Here is a 24,331-nt window from a genome sequence, read left to right as displayed (position 1 = left end):
TATAGCTCGAATTATGCTAATTAAATGCGTGAGGCCTGGCGCATACTCGTAAATGATTAATTGTAGCAAGACAATAGAATCACTGATACCAACTTATGGCAGCGTCTTCTAGTTTTAGCTATCCTGTTCTGTCTGCCTTCATTTCCCAATTGGCCTCTTTTCATTTTCTCTTTTTCTTCTCCTTCATGTAAGCCTATTGTTGAGCATAATTTGCTGCATTGGGTGTTGAACTATTAGTGTGTGGGGCGGCCTTGTTCAGACTTCAATAGGAGGAATTCTAGAAATGTCCTGGAAAGATAGTTAGCCCTGATAAAACGTCACAAGTCGCTTCACTATAGAAATAGACCCACAATGGATGTAGTTGTGTGTGTACATGTACATGTGTGCGTTTTGGACAGCAAGGCCACACTTTGACAAATGAGAGCTGGCAGTTTTGCATTGTGTAACTCAATTGGTGCTTAGCCACAGGAAAATGAGAAGGGTTTTTTTGAATAAAGAAATTGAGGCTGTCAGATATTAATACATGTGCGTGTCGTCTTAGCGCTGCGGTGGCGAAAAGCTCAACTGACACTGATTTGTTTATGTTTGCACTGTGACTGTAACAAACAGCATTTCCACTAAAGTTTCAAAGCAAATGTTGTCAGCTTGTTAACACTCAAGGCGAGGGATAGCTGAGCACTTATTCATTCTTATATTGAGTTTCATGCTATTGAAACCACTGACCACTGTGGAAAATATATCAGAAATGTGTTGTGCAGACAATTGGAGTTGTAATTTCCCAGGTTTTCCAGACATTCTTTTGTTCAAATACAACAGTTCATTGAACAGTACATTCATTAGGTATGAAAAGCATGCTGTGTCTTTTCATAAATTCATTTTTTTCCCCCATTATTGGCCCTTTATGTTCTCTTTATCATGGCTTTCTGTTATTTTCTGTGAAGTTGTTCAGTTTTCTTGAACTCTTCCATTTTAATCTGCTCCTTCTGACTTAATCAAGCCAAAAAGATAATTATTGAAATTTGAAGGGGCTATTTTACCCAAAAAATTACAATTCTCTCATTATTTGTTCAGCCTCATGTCGTTTCAGTCAATGAAACTCTTTCTTCATTGAAACACAAAAGAAGACCCCCACCACCACCAAACAGTGAAAGTCAATGGTTTCCAGTGATGAGGTGGACATCATTTGAGACTTATTTTTTTGTGTGGACAAAAACAATGAAGACATTCTTTATAATACCCTCTCTTGTGTTTCACAGAAGAAGGAAAGGCATTGGAACAACATGAGAATTTGACGCCATTTTTCTTGGTGGACAATTGAAGTGTATATTGACTAGATACATCAATCTTACGTATGTTTTTTTAGCTATTAAACTACCGTTGGTTTCTTTCAAACCAGTAAACGATATACACACAATCATGCATGTATCATCTGTCCACTGAAATCCCCTTTTCAGACAGTACCTTTATGTTAGACTATTACAGAAAATACTATTGAGAGAGTTCTCTAGAGCTTCTCTGTGCCTCTCTGAAGTGCAGAGGTAATTTTCCACATATATTGTATTGCACTTTAATTTGAGTGACATTTGTGTTTCCATCACATCTTCTCTATTTCTGCCACCTTTTTTCAAGAGGGCAGAAGATCTGATAAAATATTTTGTTTTAAGGGATCCAATTTAAAAGTCCATCTCTACTTGTGGTTATATTTTCAAGTGCGCACATATGCAGGCACACACAAGCTTTGTAATAGAGAAAAAAAACGTAGTGACTACAGTATGTTATATGTGAGCCTTAAAATAATAAGTTTGTTCTGGCCAAAATCTAAGTTGAACTGATTTAAAAAATATGTGCTTTCAATGCAGTAGATAAAAGCGTCTGCCAAATGCATAAATGTAAATGTGGCATCACAATCCCAGAATGCACTTTGGCAGGTGAAGAAACATTCAAGATGATGGTCACAGTGAAGTAATGTAGATTGTTTTTATTGACACTTCTCAGCGCTGAATGAAAAATAGGATTATAGTTAAATTAATTATTTGTGTCTATTGTATATTTTTATGATTATTAGATGACGGTATGTCATTGTTAGCTTAACAACATGTGGTAACACCAAACTTAATAGTGTGCAACAGTCGGGTTCCAGAAGTAAAAATCCCATTCATTGCCTCAATATGAGAACTGATTTTGAACAATAATTTATAAACATTTAAAAACAAAACTACTGTGAGCTACAAGGTTGTTTATCAATGTTTTTTTTGTTTTTTGGAACCCATCAGTCAGCTTTATTGAAAGTTTTTTTCCAAAAATCATGTTTAACAGCGGAATTCTTGGTGAAAAACTACATTACCCATGATTCTTCTCCACCAATCAAATAATCTTGACAAGCAATTCATGCTAAAAGAACACTTTAGCATTTATAGTTTTATCATTTTTAATTAGATTGTCATTCGCACTGTTTCATGGCATTCTAGTTCTGTCCCTTTTTAAAGTTGTTAAGTGCCCAGTGTTTTACCTTTTTTTTTATTACATTTTCAAATACTTTTTTTCTTCAAATCAAAGTTAGTAATGTGTTGATTCACCTCGTAGCTGGTTGATTTGGTTCAAGGCTTATAACTCTTTCACAACAAAATCCCTACAGGATACTTCCTATGTAGAGCATTGCAAATCATTCATTTCAATGTCCATTTCGGTTAAGATTCTGCCTATGTAGGCAGTAGACAGCGGGGCAGCTCTAGGTTTTTAAACAGAGCCACTCACTCACACATGCTTTGACCCCCTCCCCATTTCTGGCTCAGTGTGAAGCCCTTTTGTTAGACGTCCAGGCAGTTCAGTCCTGGGTCCCGTGTCTTTGATGACAGTTCTGTGACACACCACATCGAATGGACCATTAGGGCTGACTGACACGAATTCTATTGGTGGATGACTTAATTGCTGATCTTAATCTCTGGGGTGATGATAGAGATGCTTTAGAGTCTATTAGAGTGGTAGTTTTGTTCACAAAGTGAATGTAACTAGAAATCTTGCTAGATTGCCACCTCACCTGACTCTTTTCTGCATGTTCTTTTCATAGTGCCGGAGCACTACCATGACGACTGTGGCCAAACCTTTCATCGGGCTCTTCTGGCTCCTTCGGTTGGTGTGTGCGGTCTTCCCAGAGGAACCGGGACCTCTGAACTTCATCCCTACTGAAGGTAACGATGTCTCCATTTCACATGCAGTCAGTCAGGATCAGGGTTGGACCCCGTCTGTGCTGTCAGGCTCTCAGCTTTCACTTTCTTATGCAGAGCAGGCATGTGATTGATCACAGATCGATAATATTGATTCCATGCATCCCAGCTTAACTCATTCAGGTCTGTCTAAGGTGAAAGATGAGAAAAGCAAGGGGGGTTGTAATGATGAAGAAAGAAGAAAGAGTCAAGGAGCTGCGAGTAGCTCCAGGGAGGGTCTTATCACATGAGAGAGGAAAAGATACAGGACAAGAGAAACAAACAGGGGTGTAAAGTACTAAAGTAATTGTACTTCATTACTATGATGTATTATTTTGGGAAATTCTGGATTTCGCCTGTGAATTTCAGCAAGCAATGATAAATGTGGCCGCACCTTTATGATCGAGAACTTGATGTACCCTCTTTCTAAAAGTCCTAAAAGATAAATTTAGCTATATATCTTTTCATGTAAAGAAACAATTAACAGTTAAGGGTTTGTTGTTTTATTATTTTTCATTACAATTAAGTACTTTTTCATTAAATATTAGATTTATTTCGTTTTATTTTATCCCTGATCTTGCCTTGATGCTTTCCTTCTTCCGGATACAACTGCATTAAAGTATCAAACAACTATAAAATCATATAGTTTTTTGATGAATTTAAAGTTTAAACATTTCAAGTAACAATTTAAGGTTTCAGGATAATTTCTGAAAGATAAAGGCAGCAATATATTTTCATGTAAAGAATAATGACATGCTAATAATGCCAATTTTATGTTAGTTTGTTTATATTTTTTCATTATTTTACTTTTCTTTTTTATCCCTAATCTTGCCTTGATGCTTTCCTTATTCAAGGAATACTCATTCTTTCAAATATAAAACCAGATATTAATCATTGTTTGATTAATTTGTTTAAATATTTCAGTTAACAGGTTTCTGGATAAGTAGTTCTTTTTTTTTCTACATGTTACACCACTGGTAACAACACTACTTGACTAAGCCAAACATATGAGGACAGAGTTTATCTGTAAAGAATAGAGAGCAATCACAAGCAGCTGTCAACATTTTTATCTCAAGAGTGACTCGCAAGTGATGGAACGCCTCTCGGCTTAACGGATCACCTCTCCCACACCCATAAGTGCAATGAAAAGATGATACAACCCTCTGTCAACCCTTTCTCTTTATCATTCACTGTCTCTTCCACCTTGTTTTCCTTTAGTGGTAAGAAGGCATCCTGTGTTTCTTGGACGACCCCATCGCTCATCTCTCAGACAGGAGCCCTTACACATTCAGAGGATTCTGCAGGTCAACCGTACCCTTTACATCGGAGCCAGGTAAGGGTGTGAAATAATGCTGATTAGCATGGGCGTACCCTGTAATTATTGTTACAACGGCATCTGTAATTATCTGCATGGAGATGTGTGTTTAAGTAAATTATGTGACATACAAAAACAGTCTCTTTTGAGATCAAGAGTCTGAATTGCTGCTTCTTGTAGATAGCAATTAAACCGTTTTAAAAGCTATTTAAAGGGATAATTTACTCAAAAATTTACATTCTGCCAGCATTTACTTTGTGTAGTTTCAAACCTTTATGGCTTTATTTCTTCTGTAGAACACAAAAGAACTTTTTTTTTTTTTTTTTTTTTTACTCCATTGACTTTCAATGTATGGATAAAATATCTTAGTTTTTTGTGATAATGTCCATTTTTGTTTAATTTTTAATTCACATATTAATTAATTCTATATGGTTTTGTTTTATATTATAAAATCATAGTTGTTTGAACATTTCAAGTAATAATTTAACTTATCATATCTATTTCAAAATAGCTTGTGTGAGCCTCAGAAAAAAAATCATACAGGTTTGGAATGACTGAACTGTCCCTTTAAGAAGCATGCTGTGTTTCTTGTTGTGGTGGTATTGGGTTATAACTTATAAAAGTAAATTTTGGACACTTGTAGTGTTTTTAGGATTTTAGGCCAGTGTTGGGCTTTAAAGAGGTCACGGGGTCAATTATGTTTTTGCTTTCTTGCATTTTTTTTGCCTACCTCACAAGAGCCGGGGGACTGGAATGGATAAACAAAAATAAAACTTCATTAGGTTTGGTGCTTTAGAAAAATAAGCTGTTTTTGTGAATTTTTGCAGCATGCTTCCCAAAAATGGCTGGCACGTTCATTGGGAGAGTTCAAACATATGGTGATAGTTACCGAAATTTGTAGGGGTCCGGCGGGGGAGGCGTCGTACTCTAATAAAGTCTCTCATACCGTGTCAGGAAATGACCTGCCCGCTCGACCGTGTCAAAAATTAAACCTCAAAAATAAATATATCACAAAGCGCCATATGACTTAAGATGCCCAGACTAGAAGCTCTCATAAAAAAGGCCAGAAGTCTTTGGCCTATAGAAGCTCAACAACTGTTTCGTATACGCTTTCCGATGTGGTGCCACTGTGGCCGGCGTAATTCGATGAAATTCAAGCCCCGCTGTGTGCAGTCAGCAAACCGTATGTACCTATCAGTGTCTGAAGTAAATGGAGGTGTTTGCCGTAGCCAACAGAAAATGACCTCTGTGGAAAAGAAGATTTATTTAGCCGATGACTCAAGAGGGAGCATTCAATAACAACGGCAACATCGAGTGAAATAAAAAGGAGGCAATACTGTATAGAGGAGAGGGAGAGAGAGTCAGTGAAGTTTCAAGTCAAGGATATAGACAGCCTGGATTGACTTAATAAAGTCTGAAACGGTGTGCTCAAGTGTGATAAGGGGTGCAGATGGGTTAAATCCTGTTAGCATTAGCATAACCGCTCAAGAACGTGCCCCAAGAAAGCGACCAGCCTCTCAGCCTCTTCACAGTATTACCTTGCAACACCTGGTCAGGGATGAGAGGACTGAAGTATTTTTTTAAATACACTTGGTTTCCGCCAGAAATTTCTCGACTTCAACGCAAGCGACTGCAATCTAGCCTCAGACTTGGGGGAAAAATTCAGACCAAGCCATAAATAAATACACCTATAAGACAAATGAGGTGTTTTTTTTTGTGATCTGTATACATAATTAATGTGCCGAGTAACTAGAGGAGGGTGACTAATATTGCCAGCGGCGACCTGGTTAAGTCACATTAAATCAAGCCTCAGCCACCTCGTTGTGTTTGACCTCATCGAGAGGTCAAGTCTTTCAATTAAGCTCAGGAGTGAAACTCAACACATTCTACCCTCGAACCTGTCATTAACGGTGCGGGACAGGTTCCGGCTGACCTCTGAGGTCATGGAAACAGCCTGACTGACGTACAGCCTCTACTGGTGCAGAGAAATCAAGGACTCAGCTGCCATCCGGGCTGCCTCACAGATGCCGTAGGGCATGGGACGAACGGTGTGAGACCTCCCGCTTCTCCCGAAGCACTGCAAATTTACAGATACACTTACTTTTTAGCTGTCTCCTATATGTTAAATATAGTCAGCCCCCCCATGAGACATCCTGCATCTCTCAGGCCCCTTTCTGCCCGTCAGTATGGTCATTAATTTGAAGCACTGAATGAGGGAGGGCATATTGTACCCCAACAGTACTGCATAATACATCTCTCAAGCAGTCCTGCATGAACTGATTAAATATACAATGAATGCAATGTAAGTCGCTTTGGATAAGTGTCTGCCAAATGCATAAATGTAATGTAGTGTAATAATACAGTAAAGGTGGATAAATGCACTCCATCATTCAGACAATCTACCAGAAAGAGAAAGATAGATAGAGTGAGAGAAAATCACATATGGAAAGCTAAAAAGAGATAGAGGGTAAGAAAAGGAACTAGATCTGCCAGGTAAAAATTGCAGTTCTGATCTCTTTAAAAGTAAAAACTTGGAAAGTTCTGAGTTGTTAATAAGTTTATTGCTAGGGTTGTGCAAAATTCAGAATTGAAGAATTGTCTCCCTTCCCAATTCATAAGTGTAAATTTAAAATGAATTGGAATCCATCCATCCAAAACCTTTTCAAAACCATTAAACCAAGGCTTTAAGCCAACAATCAAAGTTTGTCTGGACATACATTGCTAGTTTTGAATTTTAATTCTACTTCCTTCCAATTACAATTATGTACCCTGTTTGCTGCCTGCTCTAGCATTTTTAAGTTCACATTACAATATTTAGATGGAGACCCTGTTATTTATCTCCATTGCACACTATGCAAGTTGTTACATGATGACATTTTGAAAGAAGATAAAAAGTAAAGTTTGTATACAAGATAAAGAAAGAGACAGAGAACAGAAAAGGTACAAATGTGTCCTATTCTTGCCAATGGTCTGCATGTCTTGACCAAACCATCTGTGTTTTTGGTAACCTTGTGTAACTATAAAGCCTGTTTTTATGTTCATGTAAATGTGACAAGACTGTTGAACTCCAAACAGACCTCCAGCTTTGCTTTACTGCTTGAATTATTATTGTGTCTGCTTAAAGTTTGTGCTCTCTAAATAAGGCAAGCATTGTGTAAGTGTATGATAATTTTAACCAGGGCACTTAGGGGCCGCCCTGCTCAGAGAGGGAATGGCCAAGGGGGATTCATTTTAACAAACCACACCAAGGGATTGAATAATTTATAGACCATCTCATCAGACTCTCTTCAAGAACACACAAACACACACATACATACTCCATTTTTGTTGATGTGTCCACAGAGCAGTGATGCAGATGGAAGTCTGTGAAAGATAAGATCAATACTACTGCAAGAACATGGGCTGGTCTGTGAGCTTGGCAAATTCACAGATTACAACATTTCAGAAGGAAAAAAAGAGAGGGATTCTCACGATTTAAAAATTCTCCAGTGCTCTCTCATCGGGCCGCACAGCAGCTCTTAGTCCTTGATCAATATTCAGGCACAAACCAGGATACTCTATAACACCAAACACGCCATGATTAAAAGACATCAGATTCATGGAAACTTTAATAGACGCCACAAGGTTATAGAAATATGATTAAAGTGGTTGCAGGAAGTTCTAAAGCACTGGATGCTGTGTTCAAGATGAGAAGCTGCATGCAACATGCATGTAGTGTGGGGGTGGGTTATGAATTATGGAGGGGAAATCAGGCATATCATAATGCAAAGAATCGTGATTATGTAGGACGGGCTGTGGTGAATCGTTTAACTGAGTGTTTGCACTGAGACGGCGGATCTGGGGGAATTTATGTAGGAACAAGAATGTAATATCAATTTGTTAAACATTTGAAGAATACACATTATGCCTCAGTGTGTGAGGTCGACGACTTTGGATTTCAGATATTTGTTCACTGCAAAAAAAATTGTTTGATCTTAATTTTGACATTTCTGATTAAGAAAAGGATTGTTTTGCTGTGTTGTGTCACTACTATGTGGTGGTTCACGGTCTCTCGCTCTTTCTCTCTCACTGTGCTTGTGTCAGAGATGACCTTTTCCGAGTGGAGCTGGACAACGTGGTGGGAGAAGAGATGTTTTACAGCAAGGTGAGAACAGAAACGCACACACACATATAAACATACTTTGTGCTGGAAATGAACAGTCTCTCATTACTGACGTTCCCTCTGTTACAGAAGAGGACATGGGAATCCAACAAAAATGACATCAGAATCTGTAGAATGAAGGGAAAACATGAGGTGAGTGGATATTCTCACACATTTATTTATTTAAATGTATATATTTGTATAAATGCGCATGCGCACACACACACAGAGACACACACGTTGTTTTCTCATGTTTTACGGGACTTTACATAGACATAATTATTTTTATACTGTACAAACTTTATATTCTATCCCCTAACCTACTTTCTGCATTTATACATTTAAACATACAAAAACATAATTTAGTATGATTTACAAGCTGTTTTCCTCATGGGGACCAAAACATTTCCCCACAAGGTCAAAGAGTGGAGAAATCATTTAACTCACACTCAGACATCATTTAATATGCTTTTTGAGCTATTCATTGTAGAACCAACATTGGCTGGTCCCTGCAATGGAGGCAAAACCTGACCCACACAAACACACTTACATCCACAAAACACTGTTAAACAACAACACACATTTATTCATGTTAAATGCTTGTATATGTGCGAGTCACATTATGTGTGCCCCTGCTCACACTCTAAGGTGCCATCACAAGAGCTGCCTGTGGCAAATTTTCAGGAAATCAGTTTTTTTTTCTTTCTGTGCTGTCTGCAAAATAGAGAGGGTGTCAAAAGCTGCCAGCGGTCCCCACAGCTGCCCACGCATGACCACTGCAGATATCTTCCTTTCACACACCCTTTCTGCTTCGTCTTCTGGAATGCTGGGTATTTTGTCTGACTTCAATGAGAGTGAAAGGGAGTTTTTATTGAAAGGTGTCTGTGTGGGAAGAGTGAAGGATGACTTAATCCCCTCCAGGCGATAAAAGAGAGAAAAAGAGAGAAAATGACTTATTTAACACTGAAAATGACACCTGACATTGAATCTGGGTGAGAGAGCATAAGACAATAGCACAGCAGAGAGCAAGTGAGATGAGACATACAAAGGAACAGAGAGAGAAAGCGAACAACTCTCCCACCTGTCTGCCCTAGGGATGGTTAGAAAGACCAACATAGATGAGGAGTGAGAGAGTGAAGGGGTCAGTAAGAGAGAGAGTGGACAGGAAAGATGGTAAAGGATGGTTCACCTAAAAATTAACATTCTGTCATCATTTACTCACCCATGTGTTGTTTCAAATATGTATGATTCACTTTAAAGATATTTTTTTCATGCAGTGACAGTAGTTTGTAGTGACCATGGCTGCTAAGCTTCAACATTTACCAAAAAAACAACAACAACATGGAAGTAGTCCATATGACTTGTGCATTATATTCCAAGTATCTGAAGCACATGATACAATTCTCCTCTACAATGAGCTGTAAACCACTGTGACTGGATCATTGAATCAGTGAGATTGTGGCGCTGATCGTTTCATGATCAAATCAGTCCAGTTCGCAAACAAATCCATTCAGAATATAGATTCTGAATCTTAGCGAACCATTCTGAACCTGAATTCTGATTCTGAATTTTTACTTCTGTAAGTTCTTGCATCTATAATCTAAATGAGCCACTCTGATTCTTAATTCTAAATCTAAAAAATTGAGAAGAGATATAATATGTATAGATGTGAGCCACTCTGAACCTGAATCCAAAAAAACACTAATTGTAAATGTAAAAGAATCACTTTAAATCTGGACTCTGAATCTACAGTATGTGAACCACTCAAGCACTCATGTCTTGCTTTGTTTGTTTGTATTCTGTTCATTGTTGTTGTTTTTGTTGCCATACAGTTTTGTAACATTAATTTGGGTTTGCGCTCTGAGAGGTCAATGTGGAGTCATTGGGTTGTGGATAAATTGTATAGACAGATTTATAAAATGTATCAGCTGGTATATTGGTACAAAACAAGCAAAGGACGATTTGTTCATTGATTCGATTCTGAAGTTCAAGTAATTCAATGATTTGATCACAGCAGTTATTGAATGAATAGTTCACTGAAGGGGCTGAACAATGAATAACTTAATTTAAACTCAAATTTTAGTGTGTTTGTCACACAAAGCTACAAACATGCTTGGAAATAGACTTGGAAAATAGTGCCCGAGTCATATACAGCAGATTTTTTGGTAATTATTTTCTGTGTGAAGATTCTAAAAGAAAATTCTCATAGATGGTCCGTATAATGACATTGGATGACATTTGGAATGAGTAAATCATGACATAATTTTAATTTTGGGGCGTGAACTTCTCCTTTTAAAAAGTGAGTTGGCTAAAAGATAAAGGAGAGGGATTAAGGGCAAGAGAAAGTGGAAGGGGAAGAAGAGAGAGAATTGCCCTCTTAGAGTTATTAAGTCTCCAAACATGAGAGGTCATGCAGAGATGAACGAGACGTGACAAGCTCTTAAACAGAGCCCAAGATCTCACGCTGAGTGGACACTGATACACACACACACACACACACACACACACACACACACACACACACACACACACACACGTCTGCACAAACACTCGCTGTACACCCATATACAGCATCCTCTAGTCCTCATGTGTGAGTCCTTGCATTTTTCACTGTGATACATTTGCCACTAGGGTAATTGGTTTTGGTAATTAAATGTTTCTGCACGGCTGATCTAAGAGGCCACACGCTGTAATTGGGAGGGAAATTCAATCTCCCCATCTCTGCCCCTTTCATCTGGATCTGCAGGAGGCCATTTTGAATCTCAGATGAATGCAGATGCAGTCTCTTCTCTCACTGCAAGTGTCAAAAGCAACTATGTTCTCTCTCGCGCACATGCAGACGCACACACACACACACACACACACACACACACACACGGGCTCTGGAGCTGGTTCCAGCAGCAAGGCAGCTGGGGTGCAGCCAGTGCATGCAGAAAATAAATTCTATGCCAATTCTAGACACATTATGATTGACAACACTTAGACAGATTGTTTTACAGATAATGTGCTGATGCAGCTCACTGCACTTCCAATTACAGACACCTGCATGGATGTGCTGAATATTAAAGAACCACTCTGAATCTGAATTGAAAATCTACAAAGAACCCAAGTGAAACACTTTAAATCTGCAGTATATTCTCTGTATGTATGTGTAAAATAATCACTCAGAATCCGATTTCTGAATCCAAATGATCCAAACTGAATCTGAATTCTGAATCTGAATATGGACTGACTTTATATAGAAGTGAACAATTCGAAACATAATATAAATTCTGTATCTAAAAAATCTAAAAGAACCACTCCAAAGGATCCAAACTGAATAGGAATTCTGAATATAAAAATAGATAGACTGTATATAGAAGTGAACAGTTCTTAATGTAATATGAATTCTGAATCTGAATTGTAAGTCTAAAAGAACCGCTCTGAATCTGGATTCTGAATCTGAGTCTGTTGTTTTGAACCTAAATTCATTCTTCATCTAAATTCAAGTTGCATTTGAATATTCTCAATATAAATGAGCCACTGCTCTCAATGTTGGTGTTAGCCCATGGTGTGTTCACCAGCCATCAGCATCAAAGTGTGTGAGGGGGCGTGGATTAGCCCTAGAACAAAAACACAAATACACACAATCCCTCTCTCTCACATACACAAAACTCCAATCATTTCCTCCTCACTTTTTGTCCATCTCTTTCTTTCTTTCTTTCTTAGTCAATCCTTTTTCTAGCTAACATACACATCCTACACAAACACAACACCCTACTCTGTGTTCCCTGGCAGATTTGCACTAATTTAGCCCCTGCTGTTAATGTGGTCACTGTCTGACCGAGGCTGCTGTCACTGCAATTAGAGAATTCTAGAATGACAATATTGCCATGGGAAAGAGGGAGATTTGTGCTCTTTCCTGCATTATTCCCTCTTCTATCATGGTTGGTGAAACAGACTCAGCTGAGCATATAATGGAAACTTCTGAGAGTTGGCTTTGCTTATTGTAAATATGACCCTTTTATTATGAGGAACAGTGTCTAAAGTGGTTAAGTGGACACCCGTGAGATGAGTTACGCTCGTAGTTGATAATGATGTGCAGAATTGTGCAGTCTCCATTCAGTCAATCGACGTTCACGGTGAAAGTGATTTGCCGTGACAAAGCAAACTGAAGTCTTTCATTTCCAGCCATCATTTGTGATGCTCAAAATTGAGCATTGAGCAAAAACAAATGAGCTTTATCCTCAAAAATAGAAATAAAGCGATCGACAATGTTATGTTGTTCATTGCTTGTAACAGTTGACAGTTTTGTTATTAACTAAAACTAATAAAAACGTTTCCATTAATTGAAATAAAGATCAAATAAAACAGAAAACAAAGCTAATTCAAAATGTTAATAAATACTATAATAGTATACAAGTAATATTAAAATGAAACTGGCAGTTAAAAATATTTTTAAGCTTTAATCTCATACTGACGTCATGCTTTGGAAATATTATGAGGCTCTGTCAGTCTGTGGATGGTTTATGATGTTATTGTGGGACTGCATTTTGAAAGAAAGTGTTTAGATATAAAGATATCAGTGATCTTGGAATGTAGGGAGTACTTTGCACAGATGTGCGGTGTTGGTGTAGATGTCATGTCTAGAGACTCACAGAGAGGAAGAGAAAGGAGGAATTCACTTGCTCAGCTTCAGCTCAGCATCTGTTAGAAAAAAACATCTGCCAGAAAGACAACGCCCTTTTACTGAGGCTGTCTCTCACACAAGCTTGGGTGGTAAACTTATCTAGGACCCGGTATAAATAATTTAGTACTTGACACCAACAGTGAGAATTTGCAGGGATAGTCAAGGCCCTGTAAGCTGAAGAAATATGGCATGCAGGTACAAGGTAGAAAGTCGAAGAGAGGAGAAGACTTTTTTCTTTTTCTTTTTTTATGAAACAGACCTGACTTGAGATCGAAACAGAGAGGTAAAGACAGAGAGGTTAAGACAGAGACCTTCACCTCCTTCACTGTGACAAGTTTACAGAAATACAAAAAACCTTTCAGACCTCATTCTACTTTTTTCCACTTTAGTAGAAAAGGATTAAATATATTACTGGGGGAGGGCAGTAATGCAGTTGTTTTTTTTTTGTAATTTTTTTCAAGCTGCACACCCTTATAAACCATATTAAATATCGTTAAGAACATATTTAAGAGTTCATTCAATTGAATTAAATAACCTTGTTTTTATTTTAATCGATTTTTTTTTTTTTTTTACTTAATGCCGTATGTTGAACATGGTTATTTTCTTACCATTGTCTATATATATATACAATTTTCTTTTTGCTGCTCGTGTGTCTGTGTGAATTTATGCTCAATTTTCATTTTCATTTTTTTTGTACATGATTTTTTTTATTACTATCATTAGCATATGTTTTTCTTGACTTTTGTTTTGTCTTTGCTTTTGTGTGTGTGCGCGTGCGCGCTTGTGTGTGCTACAATCTTGACAGTAAATTACAAAAAATTGAAAAAGCAGAGACAAGAACAGTCTGGAAGAGAAATACTGCTGGGGTGGAAAGGGTGGGTTATAGACGGACACAGAGGAAGGATAAAGGGATAATTGGACTGGTAGTAGGAGAGGAAAAATAAAGGGACGAGGAAAGTGCTATTGTGAAACGCCGAGCAGAGGACAGTTGATGGTGCAGAGGACGTCCAGCACTAGAGAGAGAACCTCCTAATGGACTAATGAATAGTGTGTAAATGAATCAGGCCTCTTTGAATATGAAACGAGGGGATGAAATTGGAAAGACCAGGTGATGGTGATTGAAGAGCTGGAGGAGGACGAGAAGGCCGTTGTTGTTTATTCGCGGTATGTGCTTTATCGCTTAGAAGACCAGGAGCTGTGCCAAGTGTTTGGACTCTTGGAGGAGTTTGTCGAATCGGTTTTATGAGTAGAGTTATAAGGTCTTGGTGCGTTGGTCCTACAGAGACTCAAATACAAATACACAAACACAGGATACATCTGCATCACAGCACCCACACCACCTACACACAATGCCAATACGATAAAAAAAGCATCTGTCTTACAGAAGCACTAATAACAGGCCAGGTACGCTCATAGCAATGAATTGTGGGCTGACATTTATGTGATTTAATGTGCCGTTATCAGTTGTTATGCAGGTTCATGATCTATCGCCAACAGTTTTAGGCATTTCTGTATTGCTCTCACCTCGCACTCATTCTCATCCTTTATTGGCATGACAATTGGTATTGATAAAGCAATATGATAATTAAAATAAATAAAGTAAAAAAAAAACAATAGTGCAAATAAACGAAACAATTTGTACAGCTTCAATTATTACTTTTTAATTTTTTAATACATTAACAAATAAAACCATTCAAAGTAACATTAGAAATTAATAAGTCATTTTTATTTATATAGCACCTTTCCATTGCTCAAGGATGCTAAACAAAGTAGATACAATATGAAAAAAAAGCAATACTTTTTTAGGGTTACTTTAACTTATTTATTAAAACTGTTATGTTTCAATAAATAAGCTAAACCCCAAAACCAACCCACCGGCCCACCTCAACTTTCCGATTTGATAATCCGGCCCTCAAATGAATCTATTTGAATAGCCCTGGTGTAGGTAATAATAACAAACAACAGGTAATAATGAAAGACAATAGTACGCAGTGAAGAAGAAAAATAGAATAATAAAGCAAGGATAATACAAAGATAGTAAAAGGGCATTACATAGACAGGGTGGCACACATCAGCATATAATCATGTACAGAGAAATACAGGACACAGCTTGAGAATGATAACATTCAGAAAACAAATGAGTTTTGAGTAGGGATTTGAATTCAGAAATATTATTATTGCAGGAGAGAGACTTCCATAGTAGATGCAGAGTTGATATGAGTTTCAAAAGTGAGAGAGGAATAAAAAAAAATAACACCAACATTTTTAGCAGTACTGGATGATTTGATCAGAGTAACAGCAATATCACAGGCAAAGTCAGTAGGAATTTTGCTAATAAGTGATGGGGCTCCAGTAATAATGATTTCAGTCTTGTCCATGTTTAGTTTCAGAAAGTTGGAGTTGAGCCATAAATATTGAATTAAATAATTGAGGTTATTCAATTAAATACATTTAATAATAAAATGATTTCTCATGTACTATTTCTCTCTCTCTTCATTTCTCCACTGAAAAACAAGAACCCTGTGAGGACCTGAGCATCTGGAATAACACTCAATCCCACTTCTCCCCCTCCGGCTCCTTCCACATGTCCTCACTCTCTCTCTCTTCATTCGAGAACAGATTGCTGTGATCATGAGGCCCCGGTGCCCACAGGTTGCTGCCCATCAAATGGTGCCACACTGGCGGGCACACGCGGGGTACACCGGTGGGGGGCGGCACGTGGGGGAGCATGACATAATCCATCTCTATTTCACATCTCTTAAAGCCCTTCACAGGTGCAGGGCTCAAACATGTGCGTTCAATTGAACCGAGGTTTAACCGAATGACTCACTGTGGCGTGCCTCTGGTTTGCCAAGTGAATTGTTTGTACAGATGCAAACAATCCTTGGAATAAAATTGAAAGTGCTGAGAAATGTGATGTCATTCTGAGGGGGAATTTGTTCAAGAGAGTTTGATTTAGGAGACAAATGACTTTCTTCTTCTATTTTTAAGGATGAGTGCCGTAACTACATGAAGGTTCTCCTCAGTCGGCAGGGCGGATTGTTTATCTGCGGGACCAACGCCTTCAATCCCTTATGTGCCAATTATACCGTGAGTACTGCATACTTGAAACACACTTGCACAAAAATGTATTGTTTCAGAACCTCACCACACCCTCTGTGCTTTCATTACCCCAAAGTTTTGTCAATGTTTTTGGGGTCTGTATTTTCTCATTATATTTTTCGCACTTTTTTTATTCTCTGCAGCCCATTACATTTCTCACACATATTTTATTTCATTCTCACTAACTGCTTTTTTTACTTCAAAACTTCACAGTGCATTTCAGAGCACTGCTTGCAGCATCGTTCCAAACGACTGGCTTCATTGGGTCGCTATGCATTTTTGACCCGGATGGGAATCACTTCACAACCCCCAAGCTAAAAAAGAATCCCCCCTGCCGTTTGTCTATACTCTGTTTTTCCACCTGCCTGACCGTCAATATGCCCAGAAGCAGCAAGCTGTTTCTGATGACCTCAAGAGCAGAGAGCTGTCATTAATCAGTCTAGATGTTGTTTTCTGTGCGTGGTTGTGGTAATGCCACTCAATGGGCACGTTGTTTGAATCCAAGACTCTGTGTGACTGTGTGTGTGTGTGTGTGTGTGTGTGTGTGTGTGTGTGTTGGTTGCCTTCCATCCATCTGGCCGGTGACTCTATCGCCCCCAGCGTACGTGAGTCACATTAATGGAGGGTCTTAGCTGCAGGTCCACCTGCGGCATCAACTTGAAACATAAATGCTGCGCCAGACTTCTGAACCAATCACACTAATAATATACAACTTGCTGGATAAAGAAGGAAAACACATAATTACTAATCATCCACTCTACCGGATTCTAGCCTGGAATAATATAATATACAAAAATAATGAAATTTTTATATACAGGTGAAATTCCATTTTTTTCGAATATCGTGCAAAAGTTCATTCAGTAATTCAACTTAAAAGGTGAAACTAATATATTATATAGACTCATTACATGCAAAGTGAGATATTTCAAGCCTTTATTTGTTATAATTTTGATGATTATGGTTTACAGCTTATGAAACCCCCAAATTCAAAATCTCAGAAAATTAGGATATGACATGAAATCAATAAAAAAAAGGATTTTACATACAGAAATGTCAGCCCTATGAAAAGTATAATCATGCATATGTACTCAGTACTTGGTTTGGGGCCCTTTTGCATGAATTACTGCCTCAATGCGGAGTGGCATGGATGCTATCAGCCTGTGGCACTGCTGAGGTGTTATGGAAGACCAGGATGCTTCAATAGCGGCCTTCAGCTCTTCTGCATTGTTCTGTCTCATGTCTCTCATCTTTCTCTTGGCAATGCCCCATAGATTCTCTATGGGGTTAAGGTCAGGTGAGTTTGCTGGCCAATCAAGCACAGTAATCCCATGGTAATTGAACCAGGTTTTGGTTCTTTTGGCAGTGTGGGCAGGTGCCAAGTCCTGCTGGAAAATGAAGTCAGCATCTCCATAAAGCTTGTCTGCTGAAGGAAGCATGAAGTGCTCTAAAATGTCCTGGTAGACGGCTGCGTTGACTCTGGACTTAATAAAGCACGGTGGACCAAAGTCCTCTTTTCTTATAAGAGCAAATTTTCATTCTCATTTCGTTCTCATTCTCAACTCGCCTGACCTTAAGCCCATAGAGAATCTATGGGGCATTGCCAAGAGAAAGATGAGAGACATGAGAAAGAACAATGCAGAAGAGCCGAAGGCCGCTATTGAAGCATCCTGGTCTTCCATAACACCTCAGCAGTGCCACAGGCTGATAGCATCCATGCCACTCCGTTAAGTAATTTCTCTGTTTAGTAGCAATTTGAGAAACTGCTTTAAGAGGAAAATTGCAGACACCCCGATCTTGACAACCACCTGCCGCTATTTCCATCAAGGGATTCAGAAAGATAGAATTTTGTGTATGCAGTTCTCGAGGACATGAAGAAACTCTGTCTGTCAGGTCTGAAACACACTGTTACAGATCTGAGTAAAAGAATTATCGCACACCTGTAATGCAACATTACACCTGTCAAGAGTTTAAGAGGCTCTCTAGAGACAGAAATGTATGATAGAGACAGAGAGAGAGAAAGAGAGTGCACAGGTTTATTTATAGTTAGTTGTAATGGCCTGAGAGTAATTTTCAGCTTGAACTGTTATTGTGCAATAAATTGCCTGTGGATGTTTTTGAAATTAAATTTTATGCATATGTTTTAACTCTGCTTCTGTTATTCCTACACTTTATACTATTTCTCTCTTTCTGCTTTTGTATTATCCAACTCTATATCTCGGAGGATACAATTTATTTTGATAGTGTTAGTTATTAACTTACTCTCTGCGCATTGGGCATTTTTGTCTCTAATTAAGGAGTGTGTTTTCTATGTGTGTGTGTGCAGGGAGACACTCTTGAGATGGTGGGTGAATCCGTCAGTGGGATGGCTAGAAGCCCGTATGACCCGAAACATGCCAACGTGGCCCTGTATGCAGGTGAGACTCCGCCAGCATATTCTGTTGCTTTCTGCATTAACACAGTGAACATGACTGCATATTACAGGACTATATATAGATATACAGCAGTGCGGTAATGCTGATGTCCCTGCTGTTATTCTTTAACTTAATTACATGCCGGTCTATGAACAATATTTATGTCTATCTCTCAATCTAATCATGCACATATGCTGTCCAGCACATTCCCTGCACAACATTATGGCTTTACTGCTTCCTGCCTGGACGAACCTAAAGGAAATGAAATTTTTTCAAGTATATGAAGATGCATTACTCTGACAAAAGTATATTGAGAGCATATTTTTAGTTTGTAAGGCAGTGTTGATCCATCAGAGAAGGCAAGGAAGCTAAACAACTAAAAATAACTGTTGTTTTATCAATTTACCACATAATGTGCATAACTCGGATGCATAAAACATCTATTCTGATGCACAAAGGGAATATTTTAGATGGAAAAGGGGAAAGGTATATATTATATTATATTATATTTTTATTATATTGATAATTTTTAGAGAGGTTATATATGAAGAGTTCAGATGCAAAAGCCTCTAAGTGCCATCTGAAATTTTCTTTTAGAATGATGATTTTTATAAAGCTTGTATATTTAAGTTCAGTAATTTCACTTAAATGACAATTAATAGGTAATTTGCATTGCCATTTCATTGAAATTATTGAACTTAAATATACGAGCTTGATAAAAATGATCATTCTAGAAGAAAATTTCAGATGGCACTTAGAGGCTTTTGCATCTGAACTCTTCATATATTATTATTAGATTATATTTTATATAATATTATCTCTACATATATCTCTGTCTACATATTATTATAGAGAGATATTTTATATAGTTTGTGTGCTGTTTTTGCAGAGGGGAATCTCTACACTGCCACAGTGACTGATTTTCTGGCCATTGATGCCGTGATCTACAGGAGTCTGGGGGACAATCCTGCCCTGCGCACGGTGAAACACGACTCCAAATGGTTTAGAGGTAATGAAGACGTCAATCGTTAGTTGGCGGGAAGGGGAAGCCGTGCAGACTAGTGTCAGCACATGGATGTAATATTAATGCTGTTTGTGTATGTATAATGTGTGTGAGAGAGAGTTAAGTGTACTTTACTGCTCCAAAACCTAGCCTACTGTCTTAATAGGCAACTGCCTGCTAAAACAGCCTGCTAACTATCATGAAATGGTCACAAGTGACCATTTTAAATATATATATATATATACTGTATATGTATATATTAGGGCTGTCAAAAATAACATGTTAATTTTTTTCTTCTTCTGTTTAACATGTTGAAAACTTTAAACCGAATCAACGCAGGATAGTATATGATTACAGTATATCATTATGCTATCTGGGTTCCACGAGAACTCAAGAGAACACAGTTCGTTACTGGCGCACTGTCTGAGAAGCAGCTCTATGTGAACACACACACCCGAAAAATACACACAGAAAGCTGCTTCTCAGACAGTGGGATTGTACAGATTTGAGGTTATCGTTTGCATCTTAGCGTGTTTGAATGGATAAAAACACACAAAATCATGACAAAATGCTTGTTTTTCTAAGTATCCTTGTAAGCACAGTCTTAAATGAGGTTAAAAAAAAGTCTCAAATAAACGTAAAGAGAGAAAATCGTACGCGTGTCAGATCAGCGTCATGTTGGCCCTATTGGCACCTGCCCAGGGACTGCAGATGGGAATTAGCTTTTAGATAAATCTGGTACAGTACATATATTGTGCATTGTCCCTGTTAAATAAAAAATAAAATAAAAAATGTGCATCAGGTCTTAAAGTGACAGCAGTCAATATCCCTTCTACAGTCTGTGTCGTTAGTTTTAATCAAAGAAAAAAGCAAAAAGAGATAATCACTTAGTGCCCTTGTCTGAATAACTTTTGTAGGTTTAATAAGGAGTTTTAGGGTTTAAAAAGTAATCTTTATTTAATTTATACAATGAGGACTATGCAGTTATTTTACATGTAGAGTTTATTTTATGTAGAGTTTCTAGCTTGAGCTGTTATATACAGTACAGTCATTTAACAATGTGAAGTATCAATAAAAACAGATCAGTGATATATTAAATTATATTTATTTATATTATATTAATATTTCAAAAATATGAATTGGATTTATGTTTCACTGAGATTGTCACAATTGCATTCTGGGGTAGACATCTCATTAGTTTTTGGAGTGGAGCATTAACGTCAGGGTCGATAAGGCTTTCTAAGAATCCACATCTGAGTCAGCTGCAGTGTCAAAATCCACCCCTTCTTCCCATCTTCCTTTGCTCCGATGGTCTGTGGCCTGATGTGATCTCTCACTGATGCAGCAGAAAGCACATCTGTGTCCTGACTCAATCTCCCTCCTGCTGTCCTGGGTCACTTCCTGTCCCAAAACGCCCTCACTTTCCTCCTTTGGGTTTGTGTGTCCGTTGACGAGCTAATGGCCCTATTGGAAAGCAGCCTGTAGTTCAACACTGTAGTTCTGTCAGATCAGCCCTTCTGAAAACCATGTGATCTGAGAGAGCAGTAAAGTGTCCTGAACAGGAAATACTAATGGTTTGGTCCTGGTCGGTCTGTTTCAGAGCCGTACTTTGTGAATGCTGTGGAATGGGGGCCGCATGTCTACTTCTTTTTCAGAGAGATGGCCATGGAGTTCAACTACCTGGAGAAGGTGAGCGGGTGGTAGAGCACAAGTCTCATTATTCTCAGGTTTCATAATGAGGAAAAAGTCCCCAATGTTCTCACATGTGTTTCTTCTAGAGTTTCATAAGACATCCAAAGAGTGCCAGTCTGCACTCAGAAGGCATATATTTCAATTCACTTGTAAAATTAAAAATTATTTATTGGCATTTATGGTTCTATGAAAAACCTTTAACATCCATTTGACTTTTTCATTGCACAAAAGGTTATTTATAGTGAAAAAAGGGTTCTTTAGATTATTATGTTCTTCACTCTAAGAAAAAAAATATTATTTTAAGAACTGTTCACTTATGGCGCTTTTCCACTGCATGGTTCGGCTCGGTACGGTTCGACTCGGCACGGAACGGTTCGGCTCGCTTCGCTTTTCCACTGCGTGGTACGACTCGGCTCGGTACGGCACGGTTCGGTTCGCTTTAGCTCGGTTGCTTTTCCACTGCAGTTAGTACCGCTTCAAAGTGGGTGTGACTGATCGTTATAGTTGCCGTCTCTACTGGCATTACAACATCATATTAAATGCGAATTTTTCATTCCGGGTTTCCCCATCCGCTCCTCGGCAACCAACAAGAGGAACGTCTGCACCTCGTCCACTGACCACGATTCAGCCATTTCTTTTTTTAAGTTTATACTCTTTTTTTTTTTTTTTTAAGCAAATACTTTTAAAACAGGCGCTACAGCGTTGGCTGTTGTCTACTGGCTATTTAAATCTAGCGGGTTTAGTGTCTCGGGTTGTAAATACAATGACGCTGGTAGTGATGATTCTGTCTGACCAATCAGTGATCTGCAGTGTTTTCACGTCACATTTTAGTATCGGTACGGTACGCTTGGAACCTCAATAGAGGTGGTACCATTTAAAGCGAGCCGAAGCGAGCCGTACCGTACCGTACCATGCAGTGGAAATGCGTCATAAGTGAGCCGTACTGAACCGAGCCGTACCGTACCATGCAGTGGAAAAGCGCCAAAGCGTGCCGTACCGAACCGAACCGTACCGTACCATGCAGTGGAAAAGCGCCATTAGAGGTCCTTTGGGGAACCCAAAATGGTTCTTCTATGGCCTGCCTTTTGGAACCTTTATTTTTACGAGAGTATAAATTCTCCCAAGACCAAAGGATTTGGGCTATGATATTCACATTAATTTTATAGCTCTTTACCCTTACCGCATATCAGCTATTGTCTTATTTGTGTCTATTTTGTTGTCTCATAAAGAATTTGAGTTTAGTTCCCCTTGCTTAAACAGTCACATGACACCAAGATCATGGTTTCAATTCCCAGGGAAATTATCAAATGTACACATTGAATGCTATGTAAGTTAGTTTGGATGAAACATCTGCCAAATGCATAAATATAAACATAAAATGCCTGGGCTGCAAAAGAAAAATTGGAGTTAAACCTTCCTGTGGGATCGGTTGAGAAAGATCAGGGAACAAATAGTGGGAGTAATCTGAAATTGTGTTACCGTATGTCCAGTCTGGCAATATTATTCAAATGTCAATACTAACTACTGTATTTCCAGTCAGACTGCAGTATGACCTTTTCCCTGTTTTTGTGCTGAATGTTTAATTTAATAAGCATGCCCTATAAAGCTGTTTTGAGTGTAATTTAAGCACACAGAAGTTGTTTTTCTGTTGTTGTTTTTCAGGGCAACTGAAATTCGTAATATCATTTACTGAAAACTGAGAAAAACACATCGACACACTAACAAGGGTTCCTATTATGTGAGAATTAGCAATGCAAGACTTCTGCAAGAACAGAATTGTGCTTGCGCAAGCATTTGTACTGCTGGACCTCGAGGAGAACAAAAACCCACTGTACTTTGGATTCAGCTCTTTTGAAATCACTTGCCGAACCCGTTTTAGGGAATGCTGACATTTTCATGAATGAATTTATATTAGCTTACCCATTTTACACAGACTAGCTACTCTCCAAAATCTGCTTAAAAACCACAAGGATTAAAAGATTTAGGGCTTTTTGGAGAGGATACAGTACTGTTTGATGTGCGTACTATCAAATGCTTAAAATTCATAATTAATATGCAAGTTAATTCCATTTTCTGTGACCTTAGGTGGTTGTGTCTCGCGTAGCACGCGTGTGCAAAACAGATCAGGGCGGTTCGCAGCGTGTGCTCGAAAAGCAATGGACGTCCTTCCTGAAAGCTCGGCTGAACTGCTCAATACCAGGAGACTCGCACTTCTACTTCAACCTCCTGCATTCCACCAGTCCCATCATCCGCATGCACGGCAGGGATATCATCCTCGCTGTCTTCTCCACACCCTCCAACAGGTGGGTCACAGCCTTTACGTGCAAACACTGACGAAAAACCTTTTCTCGGCAGCTGTCAAGAAACAAGAAAAGAACCACCCACGATGCATATTGCGCACAAAAATGGAAAAAACTGGTTGAAATCACTAGCTTCTCTCTGACTGGCTGGCTTCCAGTTTCCAGGAGTCAGGGTGCACTGGTTTTTATCAGTCTGCTACTGAGAAAAGTTGTATTTGCAAGTTTCTAGGCTTTTACAATGAGCTTTTCTGTAGAAGAATTCGCCTCAGGATTTGCCAAAGTTTGCTAGGAATCAATCTTTGAAAGATTTTGTTGGAAACTCTTGATAGCAAATACTGTAAACAAGATATACAAGCATACCTACTCTACCGTTCATAGGTTTAGGGTCAGTAGATTAAAAAAAGAAGACAAAATTATTATATTCTATTTTTATTCCGAAAGGATGCATTCAATTGATCATTAAGTGACGGTAATTACATTTTCATTGTTACAAAT

General features: G+C 38.4%; 1 protein-coding gene across 3 annotated transcripts in view; it reads left to right on the top strand.

Moving 5' to 3' along the window:
- The window catches only part of sema6bb (sema domain, transmembrane domain (TM), and cytoplasmic domain, (semaphorin) 6Bb), a 120,678-nt gene that overhangs the window by 58,714 nt on the left and 37,633 nt on the right, over positions 1-24,331 (top strand). For all 3 annotated transcript variants that reach the window (XM_082188476.1, XM_082188477.1, XM_082188475.1), the window contains 9 exons: positions 3,068-3,188; positions 4,422-4,536; positions 8,602-8,662; positions 8,750-8,812; positions 16,320-16,418; positions 18,754-18,844; positions 19,731-19,850; positions 21,445-21,533; positions 23,622-23,839. In XM_082188476.1, the coding sequence (XP_082044602.1) occupies positions 3,083-3,188; positions 4,422-4,536; positions 8,602-8,662; positions 8,750-8,812; positions 16,320-16,418; positions 18,754-18,844; positions 19,731-19,850; positions 21,445-21,533; positions 23,622-23,839 (962 nt within the window). In that variant the 5' untranslated portion in view covers positions 3,068-3,082. The remainder of the gene's footprint in view (positions 1-3,067; positions 3,189-4,421; positions 4,537-8,601; positions 8,663-8,749; positions 8,813-16,319; positions 16,419-18,753; positions 18,845-19,730; positions 19,851-21,444; positions 21,534-23,621; positions 23,840-24,331) is intronic.

This window comes from Leuciscus leuciscus, assembly GCF_965113295.1.
Source record: "Leuciscus leuciscus genome assembly, chromosome: 13".
NCBI lineage: Eukaryota > Metazoa > Chordata > Actinopteri > Cypriniformes > Leuciscidae > Leuciscus > Leuciscus leuciscus.
The sequence above is the reverse complement of the archived record's forward strand: the minus strand, read 5'-3'. Positions and strand labels throughout refer to the sequence as shown.